Source organism: Adiantum capillus-veneris, chromosome 22 (genome assembly GCF_014529385.1).
Source record: "Adiantum capillus-veneris isolate H3 chromosome 22, ASM1452938v2, whole genome shotgun sequence".
Classification (NCBI taxonomy): Eukaryota; Viridiplantae; Streptophyta; class Polypodiopsida; order Polypodiales; family Pteridaceae; genus Adiantum; species Adiantum capillus-veneris.
In genome coordinates, this window is record NC_140952.1 from 128,577,186 (window position 1) to 128,602,023 (window position 24,838).

Here is a 24,838-nt window from a genome sequence, read left to right on the forward strand (position 1 = left end):
GGGCAACCTTGATGAACAGAACAACCCAAAGTCCATGAAGATGTAAGCTCACCATTCAAAAGACACTAAGAGGAGGCATCCATATATAACCAATAGACACTTTTGACCAAAGCCCAATTTAAGCATTGTTTGAGAAACAAAGTCCCATCTAATCGTATCAAAGGCTTTTGCAATATCCACTTGTAATATAAGTATATCCTGTTGAGTGTATTTTTCATATTCAGTAGCAATCAAAGCATATGCTATATTATCATTAATTTGCCTTCTCGGAACAAAACCATATTATCTTGGATGTAAGCCTTTGTGCAAAATCCCTTCGATTCTATAAACAACCATTTTGGAGATGAGTTTGTATACTACTGGCATCATGGTAATTGGTCTCTAGTCATCAAACTTTTCTGCGAGAATTTTTTTTGGGTAAAAGCTTGAGTAGACCATGTTTCCAAGAAATAGGTTGTGTACTCCATGCATTGTTTATCATTTAAAGTAGCATGTCTTTTAACTCTTCCCAAAAACGTCGATAAAATTCCACCTTGAGACCATCCCAGCCTGGAAATTTCCCTTTCGGCATTGCTTTCAAAGCATCAAATGATTCATCCTCAGTAAAAGAATCTTCCAATTGAGCTGCTTGCTGAGAATCCATTATAGGGTGAACCATGTCTAGGAAACAGGATCTTGCTTCTGTATTTGATACCAAAAGAGAAGAAGGCTCCATGAAAAGCGAAGAGAAGTGAGGTGAGATTTCATGTGCCAATTCAGATTTAGAAGAAGTCCGTGTCCCATCACTTTTTTCACACTATATATGGAATCTCGCATACGGCCTGCATGAAGAGATTTGAAAACCTTATAGAAGAACATCCTTTATCCATAAGAGATTTTTGGCTCGCTCGAATTTGCCTTTTGTTTAGCTTATGAGCATCATTTTGAGCTATAAGAGCTTTAGCTTCACAAAGATTCTCTTGATCATGTACATCAAGCATGGAAGATTGACTCTTAATGGTAAGGCTTTGACATTGCTGTTTAGCCCATGTTATCTTTTGTCGTTGCTCTCCCATATACCATCTTCCATATTCAGCTTGAACAGCTTGAATCCACTGAACAAAAGATCTCCAAGAAAAATCCAGATCCTCATGCATGTGAATTGTTAAGGGTGCAATTGCGCGCGTGCACGCGCGCACGCGCACACGCGCGCGCGCACACACACACACACACACACAGAGGAAGGGGGTGCCCTCAAGGGTAGTTATTAGTTTATTGCATCATTAGTAGTGTGCCCACAATTTAGGCCTCTCTCTCTCCCTCTAGCGCTTTTTGCTCTTCGCATGTAGTGTACCTCCAATGTTTTTTCTCTAGCATTTTTGTGCCAAATTGATGGCAATTGCTTTGCATTTTTTCGTGTCCTCCTTCTGTGCCCAATATATATATATATGTATACACATATATATAGGGCACAAAAGGAGAGGACATGTCTCTCTCTCAAGTTCACATGTCCTCTCCTTGTGTGCCCTATATATATGTATACACACATATATACATACGCACGCACGCACACGCACACACACTCATCGGGCACAGAAGGAGAGGACATGTGAACCAGAGAGAGAGAGAGAGAGAGAGAGAGAGAGAGAGAGAGAGAGAGAGAGAGAGAGAGAGAGAAATGAAATGAAATGTTATATTAACGTCTTCAAAAGGCCAAAATGACCTATGAGACCAATCAGTTACAAAAGTATATATATATATATACTTTGAGCAAAAACTCTTAGGATATATCTCTCTCCCAAGTTCACGTACTTAAAAGTTCCATGTCAAAAGGATACATCTCAAGGATTGGTTGCAATTGGAGACCATCACAGTTTGACAAATCTTCACAAGGCAAATTTTGAGATGCTATCCCATTTCTATGCGAGATTGATTGTTTCAGAGGAGCTCTTGCTTCCCAACTTCAGTTCCCCATTTAGGAATTCTAGACATCATCTGTTGGGATAGAGGACTCAAGGTTATTGGGGACAATGTCCAAGTCGGAGACAAAGGTATGTTGATAGTAGCCATGGCAGATATTGGAGCTTGTAGCTGTTGACAAATGATTTCGCTCACTTGTAAGATGGCCATCGGGAGGGGGAAACATTTTTATGACGTTGAATTTTTTTTGAATTTGCCAATGACTTGTCAGATCATTTGGTTCATGTGTAGGAAAGCACATCAGACTGTAAATCTTGATTGATATTTGGCATAGATGGGAACGCAAGGCGGATCTCTTACATTTGGAGTTTTTTTTGCATTGTGATTGATGAGCTGAGGGACAGGAGCACCAATCTATTATATGAGATGGTTGTTGCAGATAGCACAAGTGCATGCGGGCGATGATATGTTTCGAGCGCTTCTACCTATGTGGCAGTAACAAAATCCTTTCATCTTTTACATCAAGGGAATTCTGCCACATAGGCACTAGCACTTGAAACTTAATGCTATGGGATTAGGTATGCTCTTCACTTGTAAGCTTCCATGGAAAACAAAAGGCATGCAACTGACATTCAATTCTCTTATGAGTACACTCACTTACATATACAATGCTTATACAGTGTGCTGATAATTCAGGCCATTCAAACTGCCCACCTGTGAAAAAAAATTTGTAATCTTATATTGTGGAGGCCAAGCTATACTCTGGTGTATGTACAAAAGAATGTACACCTATGTTTCCTGTATTGTAAAGAAAAAAAAATGAAAGAGAGCCCGTAGAGTGATCATAATGGTGTTTATGTAAAGGCTAAGGCTGATGATTCTACGAAATTCTATTTATAAATCAAATATGACCTTCAATATACATAATAAGGACCTGCTTGTTCGAGAGGCTTTGGACAATGCTGATGGTTTTATATGAAGAACCTGCTTGTTAGAGAGGCTTTGAATAATGCTGAAGGTTTTATAGTAAGAATCTGTTTGTTAGAGAGGCTATTGCTGGATCCCAATCCTTGTCCCGGACATCCTTTTTTCACCACAGCTGACACTCCAATCACCATTGAATAGATGTATAATGAGACCTTAGGCCGATTTTTCTCGCAATCAGAACTGATGAATCTCCAAAAGAGTCTGTCCAAAAAATAGCATAGACGACGTTATGTATAATAGGATGGCCTCAGGACAACCAAAAGCACCCAGTAGTTTCTCATTCTTTTCAGCCGGCATGCGTTGCATCATCCCAGAGTGTTGCAGCAAAGCTATTGAGGTTCTGGTCAAATCTAGCCAGAAATAATGAAACCTATTCTAATTTACTACAGACCTGCTTTTCTAGAAATGTTACAAAGACCTCCCCAAATCTACAAGAAGAAAACTCACATAACTCTTAACAGTTTACAAAGAGAGTTCCATTTCCTCTGCAGAATTTTGGCTAGCTCTTTCAGCTGTTTGTCCTTACCAAAATTGTGGATCCGAAGCTGAAAGCTCTTTCCATTCCAAATGGATGAGGACTTTCCCTGTACTTTCTTCATGGAGTTTTACCTCGATATCTTTGTCATTGTTCTGAAGAAGACTTGTCACCGTCATTGCACTCTTCCCAATCAGCCTCTACAGGTCAAAACTTTGTGTCATTAAGGCATTTAGAATGACAGCTTGCAATGCTAGCCAACACAGCTTGTGAGTAATGCTGGAAAATTCTGTTTAGTAATTTTGGACCTTACAAAATGACTTTATGTCATTCATATGCAGGCTCATTTTAGAAAAATCGACCAGATAACACAATGAGTGCAAGCCATAAGTCACCCCAGAGGCGGCAGAGGACCTATAATATATGCACTTAACACGTGGGTTCAACAGAAGGACAGTGTGTTATAATCATGAAAAATTCACAGATAAGGGATTTTTAAAAGATCCCTTGAACGCACGTGGTATGGTAGTTTCGATTGCTTAGAGCCACAAGTTATGAAATGCTAGTTGAAACTTGTTCAAAGCTTGTGTCAAGAGCAAATCAAATGTAGCCTGAAACTTAGCAAGCTGACATGAGTCTTGGCTAGACCTTAATTTACGGAAAAATTTCACCTGCACTCCAACAAAATGGCTTGATTGCCCTAATTTTGGGACAGAAGTTTTTTGTGTATTAACGCAACAAGACTGTCTGAAAGGTCTAAGGAAGGTCTTTCAATCCATGACCTCATGGTAAGTGGGCTAAGAATTTCAGTGGTGCAGAACAACATTGGGATAAATCCATTGGACTATTTTTAATGTCACAGTGATTTGTGTTTATAAGAATCTGACAACCCTAAGGACTTAAGACGAGTGTGTGGGGGGAGGTGGCACTATTCTCCCCTCTTAAAATAATCACGGAAAGATGTGCCCTAATCTAGCACACCACCTCTGATGTAAAGGCCCTGTGCCCCCTCTAAATAAATCGTGTTTGCTTATTACCCCATATCAATCACATAGCATTTCTCCTACGAGGAGGGAATGACCTTTTTCCAAAAAAGAAAAAGGAAATCGTGAGTCAGAGAAGTAAACATCACATGTGTTAGTGGTGAGGGAGTGTTTCTACGTTGAAGTTGCAAACAAATCATGCAAAAATAGAAAATACTTGAAATTTGATTTATTTACCTCATTGAATATTCTGTGATTCCACACTTCTAGTATCAGCATGTCATGCAGGGCATCCTCCACTACAATGTGGAACAAAGTATTCCACTCTGGTTTGCAGGTGTTGTCGATAACCTGGATGAGATACATACGTTTGAGCTGATTTTTATGTGTCATTCCTTCTCATAGTTCTGTGTCAACTCATCAATGTAATGACTCTATGCAAAGCAGATCCATGGCCTTACAATTGCAGACTCTAGATGCCACTATAGGCTCCAGTGTGCGCGAGGGGGATGCGTGCGTGTGACACATGCAAAAGAGAATAAAGTTGAGGTGAAGATATACGCACCCGAGTCCGCAAGACTGCTTGAGACTTTGTCATTTTTAGTCGTACATATGGATTTAACTCTTTTATAGGCTTTTGCTTCATCAATCCATCGGCTCGCAGCACCATTATGGAGAGGAGGCCACGGAGGACAATGGTCTCTTGCATATTGGAGGGACTCATCAAGGTATTTATTGCTGGGGGAATGCATTTACTTGTACTGAAAAGTTTCTCCAAGGAGGTTAGCTGCCTCGACATTGGAGATCTTGGAGTAGTTAAACTGGCCAATGGCGTCAACAAATCCTTGGTGGAACGTACATAGCAAAGCTCTAGGTGTATCTGAAATCCAAAATGCACAACACCAACATTCATGAGAAAGGGCTAGCTCAGCAAAAATTTCAGGAAATTTTGAATAATATTTCATGCTTTGTAAGTCATAATTATAAAAAATTCTTAGCTTACTGTTTTATCTACCCCTTGAAGAATGTATTCGCATGCATCTAGCAACCCTGCTCTCTTGAGAGAGCTAAACTAGAGCTATTACCAGATGAGCCAAGCTCCCCTTGTTGCAAAATTTAGTGCATACTCCTAAGTTCTTCACATGCAACTTCAAAGAACAACTCTCGATTCATTTTGCTATATGAGCCTTGCAGCTTACCTCACCCCTATATTTGTTAGAGCTTTTGGGACAGAATTGAAAATCTCTTGAGAGAGGGATCCATAAATCTTTAAGTTGGCCTGGTTTCAAATTTTTCAGTTCAAACCTTGCACACCCTAGAAGCTCCGCCTCTTGAACTCCATCATCATCCAAGACTTTGATAAAAAGACTTTGCGTGGGTAGGTCTTCCACCTCAAATTTGAAAGTCTCGTTCCAAATCGGCCTCAGATCATTGTTCTGCAAATACAAGTAAATAGCACTCTCTCTCTCTCTCTCTCTCTCTCTCTCTCTCTCTCTCTCTCTCTCTCTCTCGGGCGAGGGTGTACGAGCAAAGGGTCAGGCCGGCTTCAGGAGGGGTTTCTCCATCCTTGATCATATTCTGACACTCAGGGCCATCATTGAGGAGGGCAGAGCACATGGGAGACGGATCTATTGTAGCTTTGTGGATTTTCGCAAAGCATTTGACATGGTACCAAGAGCTCGATTGATGCGCAGACTGCAGGAGATGGGGGTGTCCATAGAGGTGATTTGGGGGATTATGGCTTTGTACAGATCAGTGGTGGGACATGTACGCACTCCGGAAGGGGTATCTGATTTAGTTCACTCTACTATTGGAGTGAAACAGGGCTGCCCATTGTCTCCTACTCTATTTGGTATGTATGTTGATGAGGTGTCCGATTACATTGACAGAGAGGGTGACAGGGGTGCCCAGCTGGTAGGGACGTGGATCCCATTGTTGCTATATGCTGATGATATTGTGCTGATATCTGACTCACCAAAGGTATGCAACGACATTTGGATGCACTACGCAGTTTTGCAAAGGATAGTGGACTGTGTGTAAACCTAGGTAAAACCAAATTTATGGTGTTTAACACCACACCGCAATGGGTCAGGAGATCAGCACCTACTTTCAAATATGGTCAGGAGATTGTGGAGTATACAGATGCATACACCTACCTGGGGGTAGTCTTTACTGGGCCGAGATTTTCTTTGAGAAGAGCAGCAGAGACTAGACTAGAGCTGGTGCGGCTCTGGGAGGAATGGAGAGGATGTGTTCGCAGGTTCAGTTCCAGGAACCGAGGACAAAGTTATGGCTCTTTGATACTTTGGTTGCCTCTACTTTGTTATATGGGGTGCAGGTTTGGGGACCTTCTATAGGCCAGGATGGTTGGAGGCATATGGAGAAGCCCCTGGTATCTATGATCTCTCGGCTGATTAGAGCCAAGGTTTCCGTACCGCATGATATCATTCGAGCGGAATTAGCTGCCCCCCCTATGGAGATTGAGGCGCTTACCAGATCAGTCTCCTTTGTACACAGTCTGTGGGATACTACCAGAGACAGATATGCCAGGGTGACTCTAGAGTCCTCCAGACAATTAGCTCTTAATGGGGATACATCATGCTGGTATGCAGAGATGGCATCATGGTTTCAGACACATGGTTTCACCATGGACAGGTTGCCTCCTTTTCAATACTCTCTACAAGCACCCTCGAGGTCTCTGACACGGGTAGAGATTAATAGACTCATTCGTCAGGATCTGATCCAGCTAGACACGAGGAGGACATGGATAGAGCCGTTACAGGAGTTGGGCACGAAGATGGCTTTCTATAGAGAGCATCTTCTCCACCTCACGGGGGATGGGTTTGTGATTCGACCTAGCTATATGGACACGCATCTTTCGCATGGTTTGCGTTGTGCCATTGGCCAGATACGCACGTCCTCACATCAACTCCAGATTGAGATTGGCAGATTCAGAGGGACACCAGCAGATAGCAGGATATGCCGCTTATGCCATCTAGAACCAGAGACAGAAGTACATTACATATGTCATTACACAGTGTACTATGAGATACGAGGCCGTTTTCATTGTCTATTCAGAGAAGGTTTTGGGCCTCTATCTAGGGTCATGAGTTTGAGGATCAAAGATGTCTTGGGCTATATCTACTTGAGTTACACAGGCATAGAGAAACTTTACCGAGGAGCGCTGAAGAGAGACATCCCCAGGGACAGATCACAGATTTCTTTACACTAGATAATGTACGCCCAGAAGAACAGACACATGAGCAGCCAACGGTGGAGAGGTCTACACGCACTACTAGCATTCTCATAGACCGAGCATTGGAGCTAGGGAGATCTAGACGACCCCGAGGGAGAAGAGGAGCTACACAGTTTCAAAGGAGGCTACAACAAAGGATTCAAGCCATACTCTTTCGTCGTCCAGAGTGCAGATGAAGATGGATCTCTACTTCCCTCCCATATTGTCTTCACATTGTACTGCTTAGTTTAGGGTCCCGCAGTATTTATATTTTGGTATCCTAGTTTAATTTATTTTGTTAATCTGACTTTGTATCAGATACACCGCATTGTAACTTTCTAGTCTCATAGGTCACTTTGGCCTTTTGAAGACATTAATATAACATCTCATTTCATTTATAACATTTCTCTCTCATACCATTGCTCAGCTTACCAGCCACCCATAGGAGTCGGTAGCACTCCTATCTCAGTTTCTAGTTTGTTTGTTTGTACCCAGACTTAGTACTAGACTCACCACTGTAATCAGTTTGGTCTCATAGGTCATTTTCGCCTTTTGTAGACGTTAATATATCATTTCATTTCATTTAATCTCTCTCTCTCTCTCTCTCTCTCTCTCTCTCTCTCTCTCTCTCACACACACACACACACACACACACACACACACACACAGACACACATATTGCACAGCTCGGCCCACATTCATTCGGCCACTACCGGCACTCTCATTGACTGAGCATTGGAGCTACGGAGATCCAGATGGCCACGATTGAGGAGAGGGGCTACACAGCATCGACGGAGACTACAACAGAGGATTCGAGCCTTACTCTCAGTAGTATCTAGTTCTTTTGTACCCAGACATGGTATTAGATTCACCATTTTGTAACAGATTGGTCTCATAGGTCATTTTGGCCTTTTGAAGACGTTAATATAACATTTCATTTCATCTCTCTCTCTCTCTCTCTCTCTCTCTCTCTCTCTCTCTCTCTCTCTCTCTCTCTCTCTCTCTCTCTCTCTCAGCGTAACCCTAGCGCAGACTAGAGCAGACCAACATCATCTACCTCAGCCCCCCCTGGGCGAAGGGCTGCCCTGGGGGAGGCGTTAAGCTTTAGCCTAGCCCCCCTCAACAGCCCACGCAGCTCTGTGCGAAGCTCTGCCCCAGCCCTGCGAGGACGGCCTCAGTCCGGGTTCCGGACTCAGCCCTGCGAAGTACAGCAGGCCGCGGTGCCCTTCGGCAGGGAGAGATTCCAAGCATTGTGCACCCTTGCAGGGGCGAGCACACCCACAGCACGAGCTTCCACTCTACGCTGCTGTTTTTCGACCGGGGAGGCGACTGCAGGTCCCGATACACTCAAAAAAAAAAAAAAAAAAAACCTTTTCAAAGGTTGTTGTAGCCTTGGGCATTAGAGAGGTTTTTTCGGCACTGGTTTCTGGTTTTCGGCTTCAGCCCTGCGAAGTACAGCAGGTCGTGGTGCCCTCCAGAAGATACTCGACACAGTTAAATCTGCAGGGGACAAATCTGCAGGTCACGACACAGTTCAAGCCTTCTCACAGTTCTGAAGTTCATAACTTTTTCAAAGGTTGAAGCCTTGAGCATTCTCAAAGGGTTTTCCCTCTAGAATTTGCGAGTCAGTGGTTGGTTCGCTTTTATCCCCTCAAGCACAGGGATAGCTACTCCAAAGACCCCCGCCAAAACAAGACCGAGTTTTGCAACAGTGCTGGCAGCCCCTAGCAAACTTGATCGCATCACGCAATTGCAAGCAACTCTTGATCGAGTCTTGGAGGAAAACTTTGAACTCAAATCTCGCCTGTGCAAATTAGAAGAACGATTCAAGTCTATGGCTGACCTCACCACCGACAAGGTAAAGGAGGTTGAGGCAAAGGTTAGCCAAGTTCACTCAACAACCATTGCCCAAGTAAAGACGTGTGTAACAAAGGAAATCTCCGAACAAAAATCTCAAGAAGATAATGCCCTCAAGGTATGCATTGGTGGGCTCCCCTTGCAGTGGTGCACTGTTGAGGACACCCTTGAAGAGGCAATCATCAAACTTAACAACATTATTGAGCCAATCAACATCAAGTCAGAGAATGTCGCTTGGATCAATGATACACATCGTCATGTGCGTCCCGAGCATTGTGTTCTTACCTTCAAGAACAAAGAGGAGCGGGTGAAGTTTCTACGTCAGTCCCGCCTTCTCAAAGAAACCAAGCTTTGGATTACAGAAGAATTGACCATGAATCAACTCAAGAGTAAAGCGAGCGAGCTTAAGAAGGTGCATGAAGCGCGTAAGCAAGGAAAATGGGCAATCTATCGAGGTGGCAAAGCGATCATCCAAGAATTCCGAAATCCCAAACCAGCTCTCCCCCCAGCCGACCCTTAGGTTTTTGTTTGTTTTCTCCTTTTTTTTTTTTTCTACCCTACCCTCTTGATAGACCCTCAGTCCTTAACTGATATGTATCAGCACACACTGAGAATGAATCGTTGTAATGTTGTGTTCTTGGTCCCATAGGTCATATATGACCTCCGTGGACGATAATCCAATCTATCTATCTCTCTCTCTCTCTCTCTCTCTCTCTCTCTCTCTCTCTCTCTCTCTCTCTCTCTCACACACACACACACACACACACACACACACACGCACACACACACACACAATCACACACTTTTTTTTTTGGTAAATATTTTTTGATTAATTTACAAGTGGGAAACCTCAAAGTGAGGAAAACCCACCAGAAAGATCAGATACAACGGGAAGAACACAGAAGTGTTTTGTAATGTAAAGGCATTAAAAGCAAACATAGAAGAGTTGTAGGATATCTAGGGATATGTCCCCAACATCAAGGGAAAAATGTAAGGATTGCCTAAGGGAAATCTTGAATAAAGTAAAGGGATCCCGCATCATGATAAAATTGTGTTGACGCCACAAAGACCATAAGAGCCCAAAATCTGACCCATGTGAAAAAGACCGTGAAACGTTGAAGGGAAGTTGGAAGAATGCCAAACACCCAGAACTGTTTGCGGATAGCTGCTGAGGGAAAACGGAGGCGCATATAGGCTGATATGCATTCCAGGAAGGCCCTAGTGAAGCAATAATCACAAAGCAAGTGTCTGACAATCTCATCACAGGCTGAATATCTGACACAATGAGAAGAGCTGATGTGACACGCACTAAGGTGTCGCGCACTAAGGTGACGCGCACTAAGGAGACTTCCAACAGGGAGAACTCCCAGCAAACAGCGCCATAGGAACAGACGTTCCAAATGGCTCTTTCAAATTGCAATAAGAACCTTTCTCCACCATAGATCAGATTTATGCAAAGAGCATAGCACATTACAATGGTCAGCCAGCCAAGACTCATGTAGGAGAGAAGCATAAATGCTACGGGCAAAATTGGCAACAATAGGCGTGTCCCAAAAAGTCAAGTCCGACATACGGCATCCATTGGCTAGTGGCGGAATGGGCAGGAAAACAACCAGCATGTGCTTTCACATCAGGTGTAATATTTACCATGGCTGACAACAACACACATGTGTTCAAGATGTTTGCTGCTGAGGACAGATTGGATGGGGACAATTACCCTATGTGGGCTTATATGATGCAGCATGTTCTTGTGTCAAAGAGAGTTTGTAACATTGTGCAGGGCATTGATGTACGTCTTGGTCTTGACGATACCGGCGATGTTGAGGATGTTGCAAATCTTGTTGCAAGGATTGCTGCTGTTAGAGTTGTTTTGCCTAAGGTAGAACAAGCTCGTTGGGATGTAAAAGATGCGAAGGCTCATGCATTGATTGCGTTGTCTGTGAAGCGCACTACTCCTCACATTCGTTCAGTGAAATTTGCAAAACAGGCTTAAAATATTCTAGCTGGTCTTTATGCAAGTCGCAATGAGGCAAAAATTGCATTACTGCGTAAAGAGCTGGAGTCGAAGATTATGCATGAGGAAGATGACATGGAAACTTTCCTTGCTTGTGTCAAGGATATCAACGAGCAACTTATTTTTGCAAGAGAAGTCATTTCAGACAGTTCCCTTGTGCAAACTGTTCTTGATGCCTTGCAAGATTCTTACCAGACTTTTGCTAGTACTTGGAGACTTATGACCCAAGGAAATCATGTAATTGTCAAGTTTGATGCATTATGCACATTGTTGTTGCAAGAGTCTCTTTCCAGAAAAAATAGGACTAGACAGCGTGCGGTTGAACAGGCCTTTATTGATGCTCAAAGAAAACGTGGTAACAGCAATGCAACCACTTCTTATGGTTCTTTTGCGAGTGGAAAATCACTTGTTTCTAATGCTTTTGCTGGCAACAATTTGTCTGGAAATTCTAGTGATAAGGGAAAAAAGAAGACGCGTTGCCATTATTGTAAAGCTAATAATCACTTGATCAAGCAGTGTTCTAAGTTGAAGGCCAAAGAGGCAAAGAAGAAAGAGGCTGGTTCCACTACAAAGGCAGCAATTGTCGAGATTTCTGTGAAAGGAGACTGTGATGCTGATGTTGATGCAAAATGGGCTTTTAGTGCAGAGTGCACTTATAATCCTATTGTCCATGATGCATGCATGTCAGACTGTCAATTACTGTAGATTCACATGTATAGTATTTTGATAGTGATGTTCTGACGTTCCTCGCATACTCCCGCTACTTGTTCGGTGGTATGCTCAGGCGCTTCAGATCACACTATGCATGCCATAGCTGTGGCTTCTACAGTGTGTGTCCCTCGCTCTACTGCTTCCATTTTCACTCCTACCACAGTGACTAGCTCCCAAGCCCCGGTTGGAGTTGCTTCTTCTCCTATGCCTAGCCTTGATGCAACCACTCCACCCGTCTCTACTCCACCAGAGAGACATGCTCCCAGTCCACCACGAGCAGTGTCACCACCAACAGAGCCACTTGCTAGCCCTCTCCCACCTGACACTGTTACGAGATCTTTCACAGTTTCGGACTCTACACGACTTTTTCGCCTGTCTGAGGATATATTACACGAGTCAAGGCAAGCCATTGCTACCATTGAGCTTGTGCAGAGCGGTTGGCAACTACACACCAGTGTCACGCAGCTACTTACACAGCTATGGAGGAATCTCTGCGAGTCGCTGAGAGCGCCATCGCTCATCGGGATGCTACTAAACAGATTTGGACACTCCAAGTCAAGAATCTACTGCGACAGCACAAATAACCACTTCAAAAACAGTTCACAATTCACAATTGATTCAATACTCGCCCGACTGAGTTCCGTGCCTAGAGGTATTGGCCCCAAAGACTGGCGCCCCTTTCGGTATTTCTTTTTATATTAATCTGAGTTCAAAGTACAAGAGTGCGGACAGGCGCTCACACTCAGACTCTGCGTCCAGATGCTCTGAGTTGTGAGAGGCTTGCTCACATATTTAAAGATTACAAGGGATGCCAAAAGCAGAGCCCCAAAAGCTGAAAATCAAAAGCTCTGTGGAAAATAAAGCAAAAGCTCTTTCTCTCTCTTTCTCTTTTATGCTTTAATAAAATAAAGCAAAAGGCTTTCTCTCTCTCCCAAAATGCGTAGCCAAAAAGCATGCAAAAAAGCAAAATTGCCGCAGCTGCAGCTTCCACAAATTTTGCCGCGATTTGTGGGCTGCCACGTCAGCAGTTGTACGGAATGCCACGTCACCAAATCTTCCGCGTTTCATGAGGCTGCCTTGCTGCACCGGTTCTGCTAACCTATTTTTGGGAGTGTGTCTGTGTGTGTTAGGGTTTGCCACGTCACAGATTTGTGACATATCCCCCTCTTGAAAGTATTGTAATCGCCCTCGATTACGCCTGCAAAACAGACAGAGGCCATAAACTGTCTTAGCAGACACTAACTGTTAGTACCTACGCACTAGGAACAGACATCTAGCACATGTACCATCGACAGTCACATCACACGACATCACAGGACATCACATGACATTCAACATTCATTCGGATCTTCGACCATGATTTATCGGCAATGCAGTTAGCAATCGCATCTAGATCCAGTGGGGACCTCATAGATGTCCGATTGACTAACCCCTATTGCAACCATGTCTATTCGAGATCAGTTAGACCAAAATGCTGCAGTCATTTTGTCTATCAGTTCCTGCACTTAAAAACAAGTCAACAACAAATCAGTTTCATATTCCAGAATTTCATTTCATAAAGTCATACAGCAGAATACTGTCAGCTCTCATTATCCTTGAAGCTCAAAGAGACATCAGTGACTCTAGTATTCTAAAAATCAAGGCATCTGTTGACAAAGGAGCGGAGTAACTCCCCTCTTGTGCATCCCACTGCACCAGATCTCCGGCCAAGCTGAATTCTGGGTTCCATTTGGAATAGACTATGCTAAACCAAAAGCTTCAAGGTAAAGTTTCACAATCTGAGGAGTATCTGCTAGGTCCTCCTCCATCCACTTCGCATCCAATGCAGGATAAATCTTGAATTTAATCAAGAACCTCCTTCTTACTTTACTCTTATTCTTTGTGTCCTTACGTGCCAAAATCTGTTCAGGAACAAGGACCTCCTCGTTTTCCTCCACTTCGGGTTGCTCATCAGGCTCCCCATCATCAGGCACACCACCCTTGAAAGGTTTCAAGAGACTCACATGAAATGCATTGTGAATCCTCCAAGTGTTAGGTAGTTTCAGTCGGGAGGAGACATCATTGATCTTTTTGGAGATCTGGAAAGGTCCATAGTATCTCATACTAAGCTTTGGAAAAAGCCTCTCTTTTCCCTTTTTCTTTCTCATGCGTGCCTTCTCAAAACGTAAGAGCACCCAATCATCCTCCTTCAATTTCAAATCGCGACGATGGCGATCCGCTGCCTTTTTCTGTCGTTCTTGAGATTTTTGCAAAGCCTCGTGGACCTTGACAAAAGCCGTGTTCAAGTCGCGTGTGCACTCATCAGCTTCAAAAATCTTATCTTTCGTGCTTAGGAAGGGTGGAACCTTCGAAGCACCTTCAATAATCTCAAATGGCGCCTTCCCCGTCGAAGAGTGTATCGTGTTATTGTAGGCAAATTCCACCAAAGGTAGATACTTTTCCCATCGAGTCTTCTGATCCGAGATATAAGACTTCAATAAATCTAAAACCGCTAAATTGGCAATCTCAGATTGCCCGTCAGTCTGTGGGTGGAAAGATGGCGAGAATTGCAACCGCGTGCCAATGTTCTCCCGAATTTCCTTCCAAAACAAACTCGTAAATCTGGGGTCCCTGTCGGAGACAATCGTCTCAGGAATGCCATGTAATCTGAAAATCTGGGCCACAAACAGTCTCGCTAAGTGATCCGGCTTGACTGTTTTCTTTCCTGGAATGAAATGAGCTTGTTTTCTAAATTTGTCAATAACAGTCCAGATACCATCGTGACCACTCTGAGTTCTTGGGAGATGAAAAATGAAATCCATTGCAATACTTTCCCAGGGGCGGGTGGGTATGGGCAAAGGCTATAACAATCCTTGTGCTTTATGCCTGTCAGACTTGACCTTCTGGCATACCAAGCAACTGCGCACAAACTCGTCCACATCCTTCTTAAGTCTCAGCCAAAAGAAATATCTCTCTAACCCTTTCATGCTGGTAGCAACGCCGCGGTGACCCGTAAAAGATGGACAGTGGCCTTCAGTCATAACTTTTTTCCTCAACGGTTGTGTAACGCACAACATGGTTTTTCTCATCAAGTAGCCATCACGAATGGAATATCCCGCTACTGTCTCCCCATCCCATATCCGTGTGAAAACGTCTGCAAAATCCGGATCTGTGACATACTGGTCGACCATATCCTTGAAGCTCCTATGATGTATCGCGGAAATAGCCAGAGCCAACGACTTCCGAGACAAAGCATCTGCCACCACATTCTTCTGTCCCTGAAGATGGACACTCTGGAAGTGAAACTGTGAAAGGATGTTCGCCCACCGTCTCTGCTTTTCTGATAGCTGCTTCTGTGAGAATAGGTAGCGTAAACTATGATGGTCTGTGAAGACAGTAAAATCCGCTCCGAGTAGGCAGTGCCGCCATTGAGTAAGAGCATGGATAACCGCCAAAAGCTCTTTCTCATAAATCTGCGCTGTCAATTCCCGCCTTGAGAACAATTGGCTCTCATAAGCAATGACATGGCCTTCTTGCATTAAGACCGCACCCAGACTACGACCACAAGCATCACAATATACTCCAAATGACTTCTACAAGTCAGACAAAGTCAAAACTGGTCCCATAGTCAATTTCTCTTTCAATATCGCTTTCCTTGCCCGATAGTCAACCACGGCATTGTTCGTGTGGTGCCAGGGAATTCCCAAGAGGAATTCACAACCTTCAATGTAAAAGTCCTCATGACCCAAATACCCCTGACAGTGCAACCGAAGTTTGCCAATGACAGGTGTAATGGCTACGTCCTTGCAGGGTGCCGCTAGAACTCCCTCTGCAAGTAGTCCCATCCGATCGGGAGTGATCTCGAGCCGCAGCGCCAATTCCGGTGAAATGAAGTTGGCCTTGGATCCTCCATCAAAGAAGATCAGGGCTTCTTGGTTTTTCACTTTGCCCCAAGCTCGGGAAAGTTCTGTACTCTCGTCCATCGTGATGGGATCGGTACCCACGCAATCTGGGACTAGTCCTGTTTCATCTTGCCTTTTCTTCGTTCCTCAACTGCTCTCGAACTCTCAGGCCTTTCTTCGTCCTTGTCATTCTGTTTTAGGGCACTTTGCCGAGATATGTCCAGTTTCCCCGCATCCAAAGCACTTCCCCTCCTTGATGAAGCGAGCCCGCTCCTGAGGAGTAAGCTTGGGTCGTACATCTTTCTTTTCTGAGTTGCTCTTTCTCTTTCTACTTTCATTTGTCGAAGTTTGTTCAGCTCTTTGTGTCATGATCTCATCGGTGGGGTACGTCAAACTGCCAGAGTGAATGGCAAAACCCCGTTTCGCATGACTCATCAACTCCTCAATAGAAGCTGACTTCTGTTCCAAGCAGTGATCTCGGATCTCTGTAGGTAGACCCAAGGTAAATCGCTCAATCTGTTCCTTGAACGAGATTTTTATTTTTTTTTTCAACAAAAGATCCTTTCATTAGTTATGAGAAAAAACTGCCCAAAGGTCTACAATGGACATCCTCCTATGTGTAGGAGTCTACAAATAGAGATAGCAGCAAGGGAGACTCTCCCTTGGTGCAAATGTGAAGCTGAGCGGATACAAGAAGGGCTACATCATACAATAGGGGGGGGGGGGGAAAGCCATACAGGTGGCCTATAGTGCCAATGGGGGTGTCCAGCACGCAGAGTGTAGAAAGGGCCCCTGCTCCAGATAGAATGAAAGGCCTGCTGGCGCAGAATCGCGCGCTCAGAATCGCCCTGTATGCGATCATATTGACTGCGCGCAGGGTGTGGATAATCTCCTGCCAAATAGCTCGAATTGTCTCTGCTGGGGGCTCCTGACGTCCCTCGAAAGCTCTGAAGCACCTAGCTCTCCAGATGAACCATAAGGTAAGACTGCTCAGCAGCTCCCAGCATAAATCTCTCTCCTGTGTCCATGCGGCTGTCGTGAAGTCAGGTGTAGGGAACCTGCGAGGCTATCCCCGCGTGAAATGGATGGCCTGGCTAGTGGGCTCCGTCTCGTAGCTCAGGGCAGGCCCGTAGTGGTGGACCAAGCTGCTGCTCCCCAGGTGTATACCCCCTCCGGTGAGAGAGAGGACATGATGCGAAGAATCCTCAGCCAGATTTGTTGTGGTTGTGGACAATCCCACAAGCAATGTCGCTGTGTCTCTAGCTGATGTCCGCAGCCGCTGCTGCAGGCCTGCGACAAACCACTGTAGATCAGCCAACTGCCCACTGCAGAGCCCCTGTGTGCAACTAGCCACTGAAATGTAGATATCCTGCGAGCCTGACGACTAGCCCAAAGGCGGGTCCAAATATCTGCTAGGAATTCATGCGTCAACCCCTGCAATCGCCAGTGCTCAACAGCTGCTGGGATAGCTGAACGCCTCGCTGTCAAGATGTGCCGGCCTAATTTGACAGTGTACTGGAAAAAAGAGTGTCCAGGGGTATCCGTCTCATAAGGATCATGCCATATCCACTCCCCCGGGTCCCACTGAAGACGCGCTAAGGGCTGAACTCCATAAACCCAGATGCGCTAGTCTGTGTCAATCGCTGCATGGTCCGGGTCAATGTGCCACTTTCGCGAAGCAGCTGCCACGATTCGAACGCGCTGGAAAATACAATCAGCAACCAGAGGGGACTCCTCCATCACCCTATATAGTCTGCCCTCTGTCTGGACCTCAAAGTAGAGGCATCTACCATCCTCTGTGCATGCTCTAACTCAATCAAGATCTCATGGTGCGTGAATGCTCCATCCAACGCGATGCCACTGGTGCAAAAGGTGTATACCACTCCTCCGTGAGCGCAGCCTGTATATCATCTCTCATAGTCTGTCCTCCTCTAACTAGGATCAGCTGCTCAAGCTGTAGCTCCTCTGGTAAACTACTGAAGGCCTGCCACTCACCAAAACTGCATGCTGGGCCAGCTGCTAGGGGGCCCCATGCCAGTCGGGGGCGCGTGCCTAGCATATACCCATGCCCTGTGCGAATTGCAGGACTCCATATCAAGGGCTGTCTCGCCCTCTCTGTAGCGCGGATAATGTGTCGTGCTCTCTACAGTGTGGGTGCCCCTCAGTGCAATGTGCGTGACAATCTCACTCAAACAAATGAAAACTCTCTCAAACAAAATGAAACACAGAAACAACGGATAACAACACAGAAACAATGGATAACAACAGAGACACAACAGTGGACCAGAACATGTGGACTCGACTAGCTCAAAGAACCATGTACAGACTCTGGCGTGGCAGCACACTCAGCTCCAGCCCAGAACTCACAGGTACAAGAGGGGTGTCGAGGCTCAGATGTGCAGGGATGGTGAAGCAGTGCTCTGTGTAAGACTCGCTACCTTGACGACGCCGGACCAAAGGTGAAGAAGATGATCAGATAACCGACCGCTACTACTCATATGTACCACCATAAAGAGCCACCAACGGCTCATAAATGTCAGCCATGTGGTGACCCGGCCACGAGGTCCACTAGACCACCTTCGGTCGTCGGTAGGTACCTACCACGTGTCACTCCTAGACCAGAGGTTCGTCCAGAGGGTCCGTCCAGTGTGAACCAGTCCCAGTGTAACCCACTGTCCAACTGTATGTCCTGTGAAGTGACTGTAGCCCTGCTACAGGATGCCCGCCACAAGACCGCTCACCGTCTCGGTGAGAGGAATACTGAAAAAACTGTGAAGGAAAACCACTAGCTACTGCATCCGTACATGTTTTCCTGATTGCAATTGCCTTAAGCTTGTAACTAAGCAGGAACCCAATATGTATGATTGCATAGCCGCATAGCCTAGTCCATGCTTGCAGTTGCAGATGAACCTTGCCATACTTTTGTGCAACAACACTCTTCTCGAAAAGATGGATTACCATAAGCCCGAGTAACACCGCAAATAGGGTCATAGTCCAAGAATCCCAACTAGAACAAGATGAGTACACCACAGCAAAGTGATATGCTCACTAGGCAGATAGGTAGGGTTGAGGGAGGGGGAGGAGAGACTAGGTAGGGGCGAGGGGGAATGGGGTGGTTGGGGGGCTAGATAGGGGCGAGGGCTTAGAGGGGGTGGGTAGGGGCAAGTAGGGGGAGGGTAGGGGCGAGGGGGAGTGAGGGGGTGGGTAGGGGTGAGAGGGGAATTAGGGGGTGGGTAGGGGCAAGTAGGGGGAGGGTAGGGACGAGGGGGAGTGAGGGGGTGGGTAGGGGCGAGAGGGGAATTAGGGGGTGGGTAGGGGCGAGAGATAGTGAGGGGGTGGGTAGGGGCGAGAGGGAATGAGGGGGTGGGTAGGTGCGAGAGGGGTTGGGTAGGGGCGAGGGGGAGTGAGGGGGTGGGTAGGGGCGAGAGGGGGAGGGTAGGGGCGAGGGGAAGTGAGGGGGTGGGTAGGGGCTAGGGCGAGGGGAGGGACAGGGGTGGGGGATAGGGAAGGGTGCTAGGGCAAGGCGGGGGTGGGGTGAATAGGGCAAGAGCTGGGCAATGGAGAGGGATAGACAAGGAGGACGAGGAGTGGCGGGGGTGATGGAGCTGCTCTCCTCCACCAACCTTCATTCATCGTTGAAGCTTCTTGCTACAATCTGCAGCTTTAGAAGCGGCCAATGAGTTATACGGAGCTTCACCATCACTTGCCGTTACTGATTGCAACCCAAAGTCAATATAAGAAAGGATATGCCAAGGCAACACCGCCCTACCACACAGGCGATCATCATGCTTGTCCCTTTGGAAAGCGACATTTTGTAGGAGCTGGCACCAATGGAGGAGGGCCTGCCGCCAGGAGCCTACAGCAGTAGGGGACAACATTGGGGAGAACATTAGTGCCTACTCTATATTGTTTTGGTGACTCTCATGTAGATGATGGAAACAACAATGTTCGGCGCTCTTGATGATCTCTTTGCCACAGCTCTGAACCCTAAGAATGTGGGCATTCTGATTGTGGGTAAGGTCGAGCGGGTAAGGGTAGATAGGTACAAGTAAGGAGCATACAGCTATCATGAGCAAGACAGCTATCATGATCTTGGAATTCATCTTGTAGGACGGGCTCTGAGAAGGGAGTTTGCTAGGCACAGAAGAGAGCTTTGTTCTGGTCGGAGAAGCAGACACCAAATGGGTTGATGTTTGAGGGGGAGCGAACTCCTGTAGAGGGGATTTCTTGCTGCTTCTACGCTTCTTCAGAGGCTCAGGTGGCTCATTAGGTTTAGTTACTATGGAAATATTTGAAGAGGGTGTACCTTTAGGCAAAGAGTGAATAGAGACTCCATAACAAGGCATAGATTTGGTAGCCTCAGCCACTCCAGCAGATCTTCGTCTGACCCTTCAGGTGTAGTAGGCTGTTCTTGTTCAGGGTTGGTTTCCATTGACACGGAAACTTGCTGCACCACTGGATCCATGCCTCCTTCTAAGAGGATGGGTTGCATCGGGGAGCCAGAAGTATGTATCCACATTGCATCGTTTCCCCAATCATGGAGTGCTTTAGTGTGTCACAGCCATGGTCTTCCAATAAGCAAGGGAAATCCGCCCTCAACCTGGGGAAGACGAACCACCACAAAATCCAAGTTAAAAGTAAAGTTTTGTACCTGCAGAGGCACATTGTCTATGATGCCCACTTGGTATACTGTTCGTTGATCGGCCAATGTAACTGTGAAGGGAGCAGGGCGAGTAGGTTGTAGACCTAGAGCTAACATAGTGAACTCGGGCATCAGGTTGATGCCAGATCCACCATCCACTATCACTCCTGAGAAATGCCGACCCAAAACGGACACTGTCAGGCGAGGGCTTCTATAATCAGAGAGTGGAGCAGCGGAATTGGATATCATATAGGACTCTGATGGTCGCACTGGGAGGTGCCTGCCACTAGGACCTGCTCCAGGATAAAGTGATTGAAAAACAGCAAGGGTGTCACTTCTAAACTTTGCATCTAGTCGTAGCATGTCATAGAGGGACACTTGTTGAAAGGTATTCTTCAATATAGTCTCTGCTGTAGGTTTTCCTCTTGGGATCAGTGTCTTCTTAGTTTCCTTGATCTTTTGTAAGTCAGCAACTGCTTCTAAGAAAGCCCCATCAATATCGGAGAGCATAGTAAAAGATCCTTTCTTAGCACTAGTGGATGGCATGTCCGCTGTTGGAGGAGGTGTAGGCATTGGGGAGGAAAGGGCTGTACCTGCTGGAAGATTGAGGCCGAGGGCTGCCCTCTGAGCTCGTGTGAGGACACCAGTTGGCTCCTCTACCAGCTGCAACTTGTCTTGAGAGGCAATCATATGGGCAGAAAGTGGTGGCTTGGGGTTGGTACTAATTGCTATCAAATTGATCTTGGGAAAGGTGAATTCGGGTTGGCTCTGACTTGGGCTCGCAGAGGTAGAGGCGCATTGTTTTGGACAATCCTTAGTGTAGTGATCCTGAGCCTCAGGGCAAAGTTGGCACGGAGAAGAGCCTTCTGGCAGAGCGCATTTGCTCTGATAATGCCCATACTCTCCGCATCTGTAGCAGAGTATGGGCCGATTGGAAGGACGAAACGGGGGATGAGGTGGTTGCTGCATGGAGTTGGAGGCTGAAGTGTAGAAGCTCTGAGGGGTTGAGGTGGCATTAGCATTATAAAAACTTTGAGTCGGGAAAGTACTTGACATAACTTGGACAGCAGGGGTATTGAGCAAAGGTGGCATGTAGTTGGGATGGCCGTAGTGGGAAACCATGTTGGATGATGGTGCTAACCCTTGTTGGAGAGAAGGACCAAGACTTTGCTGTATTTTGTGCAATCCCTTTAGGTGGTAACAATCCTTGTCCTCATGTCCAGATTTTTCACAGAAGTGGCAGTAAACCCGAAGGGGGCATTCCTGCGGAGGGTGCCCTGGAGAGCGGCATGAGCTACACCAAACCGTAGCCTTAGTCTCTTGCTGACACTTGAGCTCTTCTAGCTTGCGCTTAATCTGTTCCAATGCCTCATGATTTGGAGGCTTCTCTTGTCTAAGAGAGAAGGACCTCTCCTCTTGAAGAGCTCGCTGTAACTTTAGGGCTTCCAGTTCCCTGCGTAAAGAAGTTAAAGGATCAGCAGGACTACCTTCCGAGAACACAGAGGGAGTATCTATGTGAGGAGAGTTGTTGAACAGCTTCCTAGCCCCCTCTATCCTAGTAGCAGCTGCGATGAACTCCTCGAGAGCGGCATCGGGTCGGAGCCTCTCTCGGAGTTTTTGTTGAGAAGTTTTGGGAAGCGCCTTCTCCACCCACTTTTTAACCATGAATTCACCGGGTTGTTGGGGGAGCTTGGCCACCAGCGACTTAGTTTTAGTCATAAGCTCAGGCTTGAGCACCATGTTGGCCAGCTCATCCAACACCTTCTCCTGGTAGTCACCCGGCCTGAAAGCTGCACAGAACTGCTGTCTTAAGGCTGCCCAAGTTGCAAAATGGTTCTCTGCAAATTGACTGTACCATTTATCTGCTAGGCCATCCAGGGTAGATGGAAATAGTACCAAATAAGCATCTTCTCTGTTCAGACCACGTCCCCTACAGAGAGATACAAATCTTCTTGCATGGTCGTCAGCATCTTCTGAAGAAAGCCCTTTGAAGGTAGGGAACTTGATGTTTACCTTGGCCAAAACACTAGCTAGTGGCTCCATGATTCCTTGCCGAGTCTGTTGCACAATAGCTTGCTGTAGCAGAATAGGAGAGAGCTTTTCTGGAGAAGGTGATCACGAAGATGGGGAACCTGATGACGAAGGAACGGGTGAGAGCTTTTCTGGAGCAGGTGATCAGGAAGATGGGGAACCTGATGAAGGAATGGGTGATGTGATATGTGGAGGTATAGGTGATGAGGTTGAAGGATTTCTACAAGGTGTCAAAGGTCGTCTTCTGTGATAGTACTTCAGAGGGCTCAGTAGTGGGCTTTGACGCTCAACTGACCTCCTTGTATGTGTCATGCAGTGACCTCCAAACCAACCAAGCTTTGGGCAAGAAAACCTTGAACTGGATGAAGACTGGTCTAGACTCTACTAGACCAGACGAGTGTCTAGACCAGCTGGACCAGGGACGAGGAGGACTAGACCAGGGTCTAGACCAGACAAGTGACTAGACCAGCTAGACCAGGGTCGAGGGGGTCTAGACCAAAGACGAGGGCAGGTTGGACCAGGGCGAGAGGGGACCAGACCAGCAAGGCGAGAGACTTATACTGCACAGGAGAAGCGAAGAAACCAGCTACTCAACAGAGTGAGACTTCAGTTGACGTCCCACCGTGATCGCCAAAATGAGAGCACCTGAAGCGCGGATAATGTGTTGTGCTCTCTACAGTGTGGGTGCCCCTCAATGCAATGTGCGTGACAATCTCACTCAAACAAATGAAAACTCTCTCAAACAGAATGAAACACAGAAACAACGGATAACAACACAGAAACAATGGATAACAACAGAGACACAACAGTGGACCAGAACATGTGGACTCGACTAGCTCAAAGAACCATGTACAGACTCTGGCGTGGCAGCACACTCAGCTCCAGCCCAGAACTCACAGGTACAAGAGGGGTGTCGAGGCTCAAATGTGCAGGGATGGTGAAGCAGTGCTCTGTGTAAGACTCGCTACCTCGACGACGTTGGACCAAAGGTGAAGAAGATGATCAGATAACCGACCGCTACTACTCATATGTACCACAATAAAGAGCCACCAACGGCTCATAAATGTCAGCCATGTGGTGACCTGGCCACGAGGTCCACTAGATGTTAAGTATGGAGCCTGATTTACCCTTGTAATTTTCTGTGGTAAAAGCGCACATTTGTAAGGCCCCCATTATGAGGAGAAGCCATTGTGCGTGAAGAAAAATCACTCACCGGAAACCAAAATTTTCACGGACAAGAATCAAGGGCAACTTTAAAGGCCTCGGGGGCGGAGGCCCCCGAGACTTTTTTTTCGCTGGAATATTCTTTTTCACCGGAAATTATATGGCCGGACGGCGGCCGGAAAGTGGTCGGAAAACAACCGGTCGGTTGGCCGGTGGCCGGTAGTCAATGGCCGATGGCCGGTGGTCGGAAGTCAATGGCCGGTGGCCGGTGGCCGGAAGTCAATGGCCGGTGACCGGTGGCCGAATTCAAAAGCGGACTTGTCTTCTCAAGGGCGGCCACACATGGGTGGATTGGAGGGTCCGATTTGGACTTATTCGCACAAGGGCGGCTACACATGGCTGTCTCTCATAAGAGAGGGCAGCCCTTTTGGCCTATAAAAGGAGGCCATTTCTACACACATTTTATAGTGTGAAGTTGATGCAACAAGGTGAGTGTGAGGTGGTGAGAGTGAAGCAAGGCGGGAGCTCCATTAAGGGTATAATCCCTTTGTAAACTACTTTTTGTTTTGAAGTACTAAATCCATTGAGTGGCTGCTTTCCCGTGGACGTAGCCCACATTGGGTGAACCACGTATATCGTGTGTACTCTCTCTCTCTCTCTCTACTCTATAATCTCGTGTATATAAATATGTCTCTCTCCATTAAGTAATCTACTCAATTATCTATTTAGCTACGTCTTATTTCCTAACAACTAGTATCAGAGCAAGGTTTGCTCGTAGCTAAATTATCTCAAGGAAAGGATTCCTTGAATTGAGTGGGAGTTATGGCGGAGGAAGGGAAGCTCAAGATTGAGAAGTTCAACGGCAAAAACTACCAACATTGGAAGATGCAGATTGAAAACTATCTCTACCAGAAGGACCTCTATTTGCCACTAGGCGGTCTTGCGAAGAAGCCCGCAAC

General features: G+C 46.2%; 1 protein-coding gene and 1 pseudogene across 1 annotated transcript in view; one reads left to right on the plus strand and one right to left on the minus strand.

Annotated features, from left to right (window-relative positions):
* Positions 1-2,581: 2,581 nt before the first annotated feature.
* LOC147430206 (synaptotagmin-5-like) overlaps positions 2,582-24,838 on the minus strand; it is a 123,028-nt gene continuing 100,771 nt past the window's right edge. Inside the window, exons 10-14 of the mRNA XM_086494703.1 lie at positions 5,544-5,780; positions 4,910-5,224; positions 4,582-4,695; positions 3,413-3,561; positions 2,582-3,087 (exon numbers count right to left, since the gene is read on the minus strand). Of these exons, the coding sequence (XP_086350829.1) occupies position 3,087; positions 3,413-3,561; positions 4,582-4,695; positions 4,910-5,224; positions 5,544-5,780 (816 nt within the window). The 3' untranslated portion in view covers positions 2,582-3,086. The remainder of the gene's footprint in view (positions 3,088-3,412; positions 3,562-4,581; positions 4,696-4,909; positions 5,225-5,543; positions 5,781-24,838) is intronic.
* Positions 7,580-10,005, plus strand: LOC147430207 (uncharacterized; annotated as a pseudogene).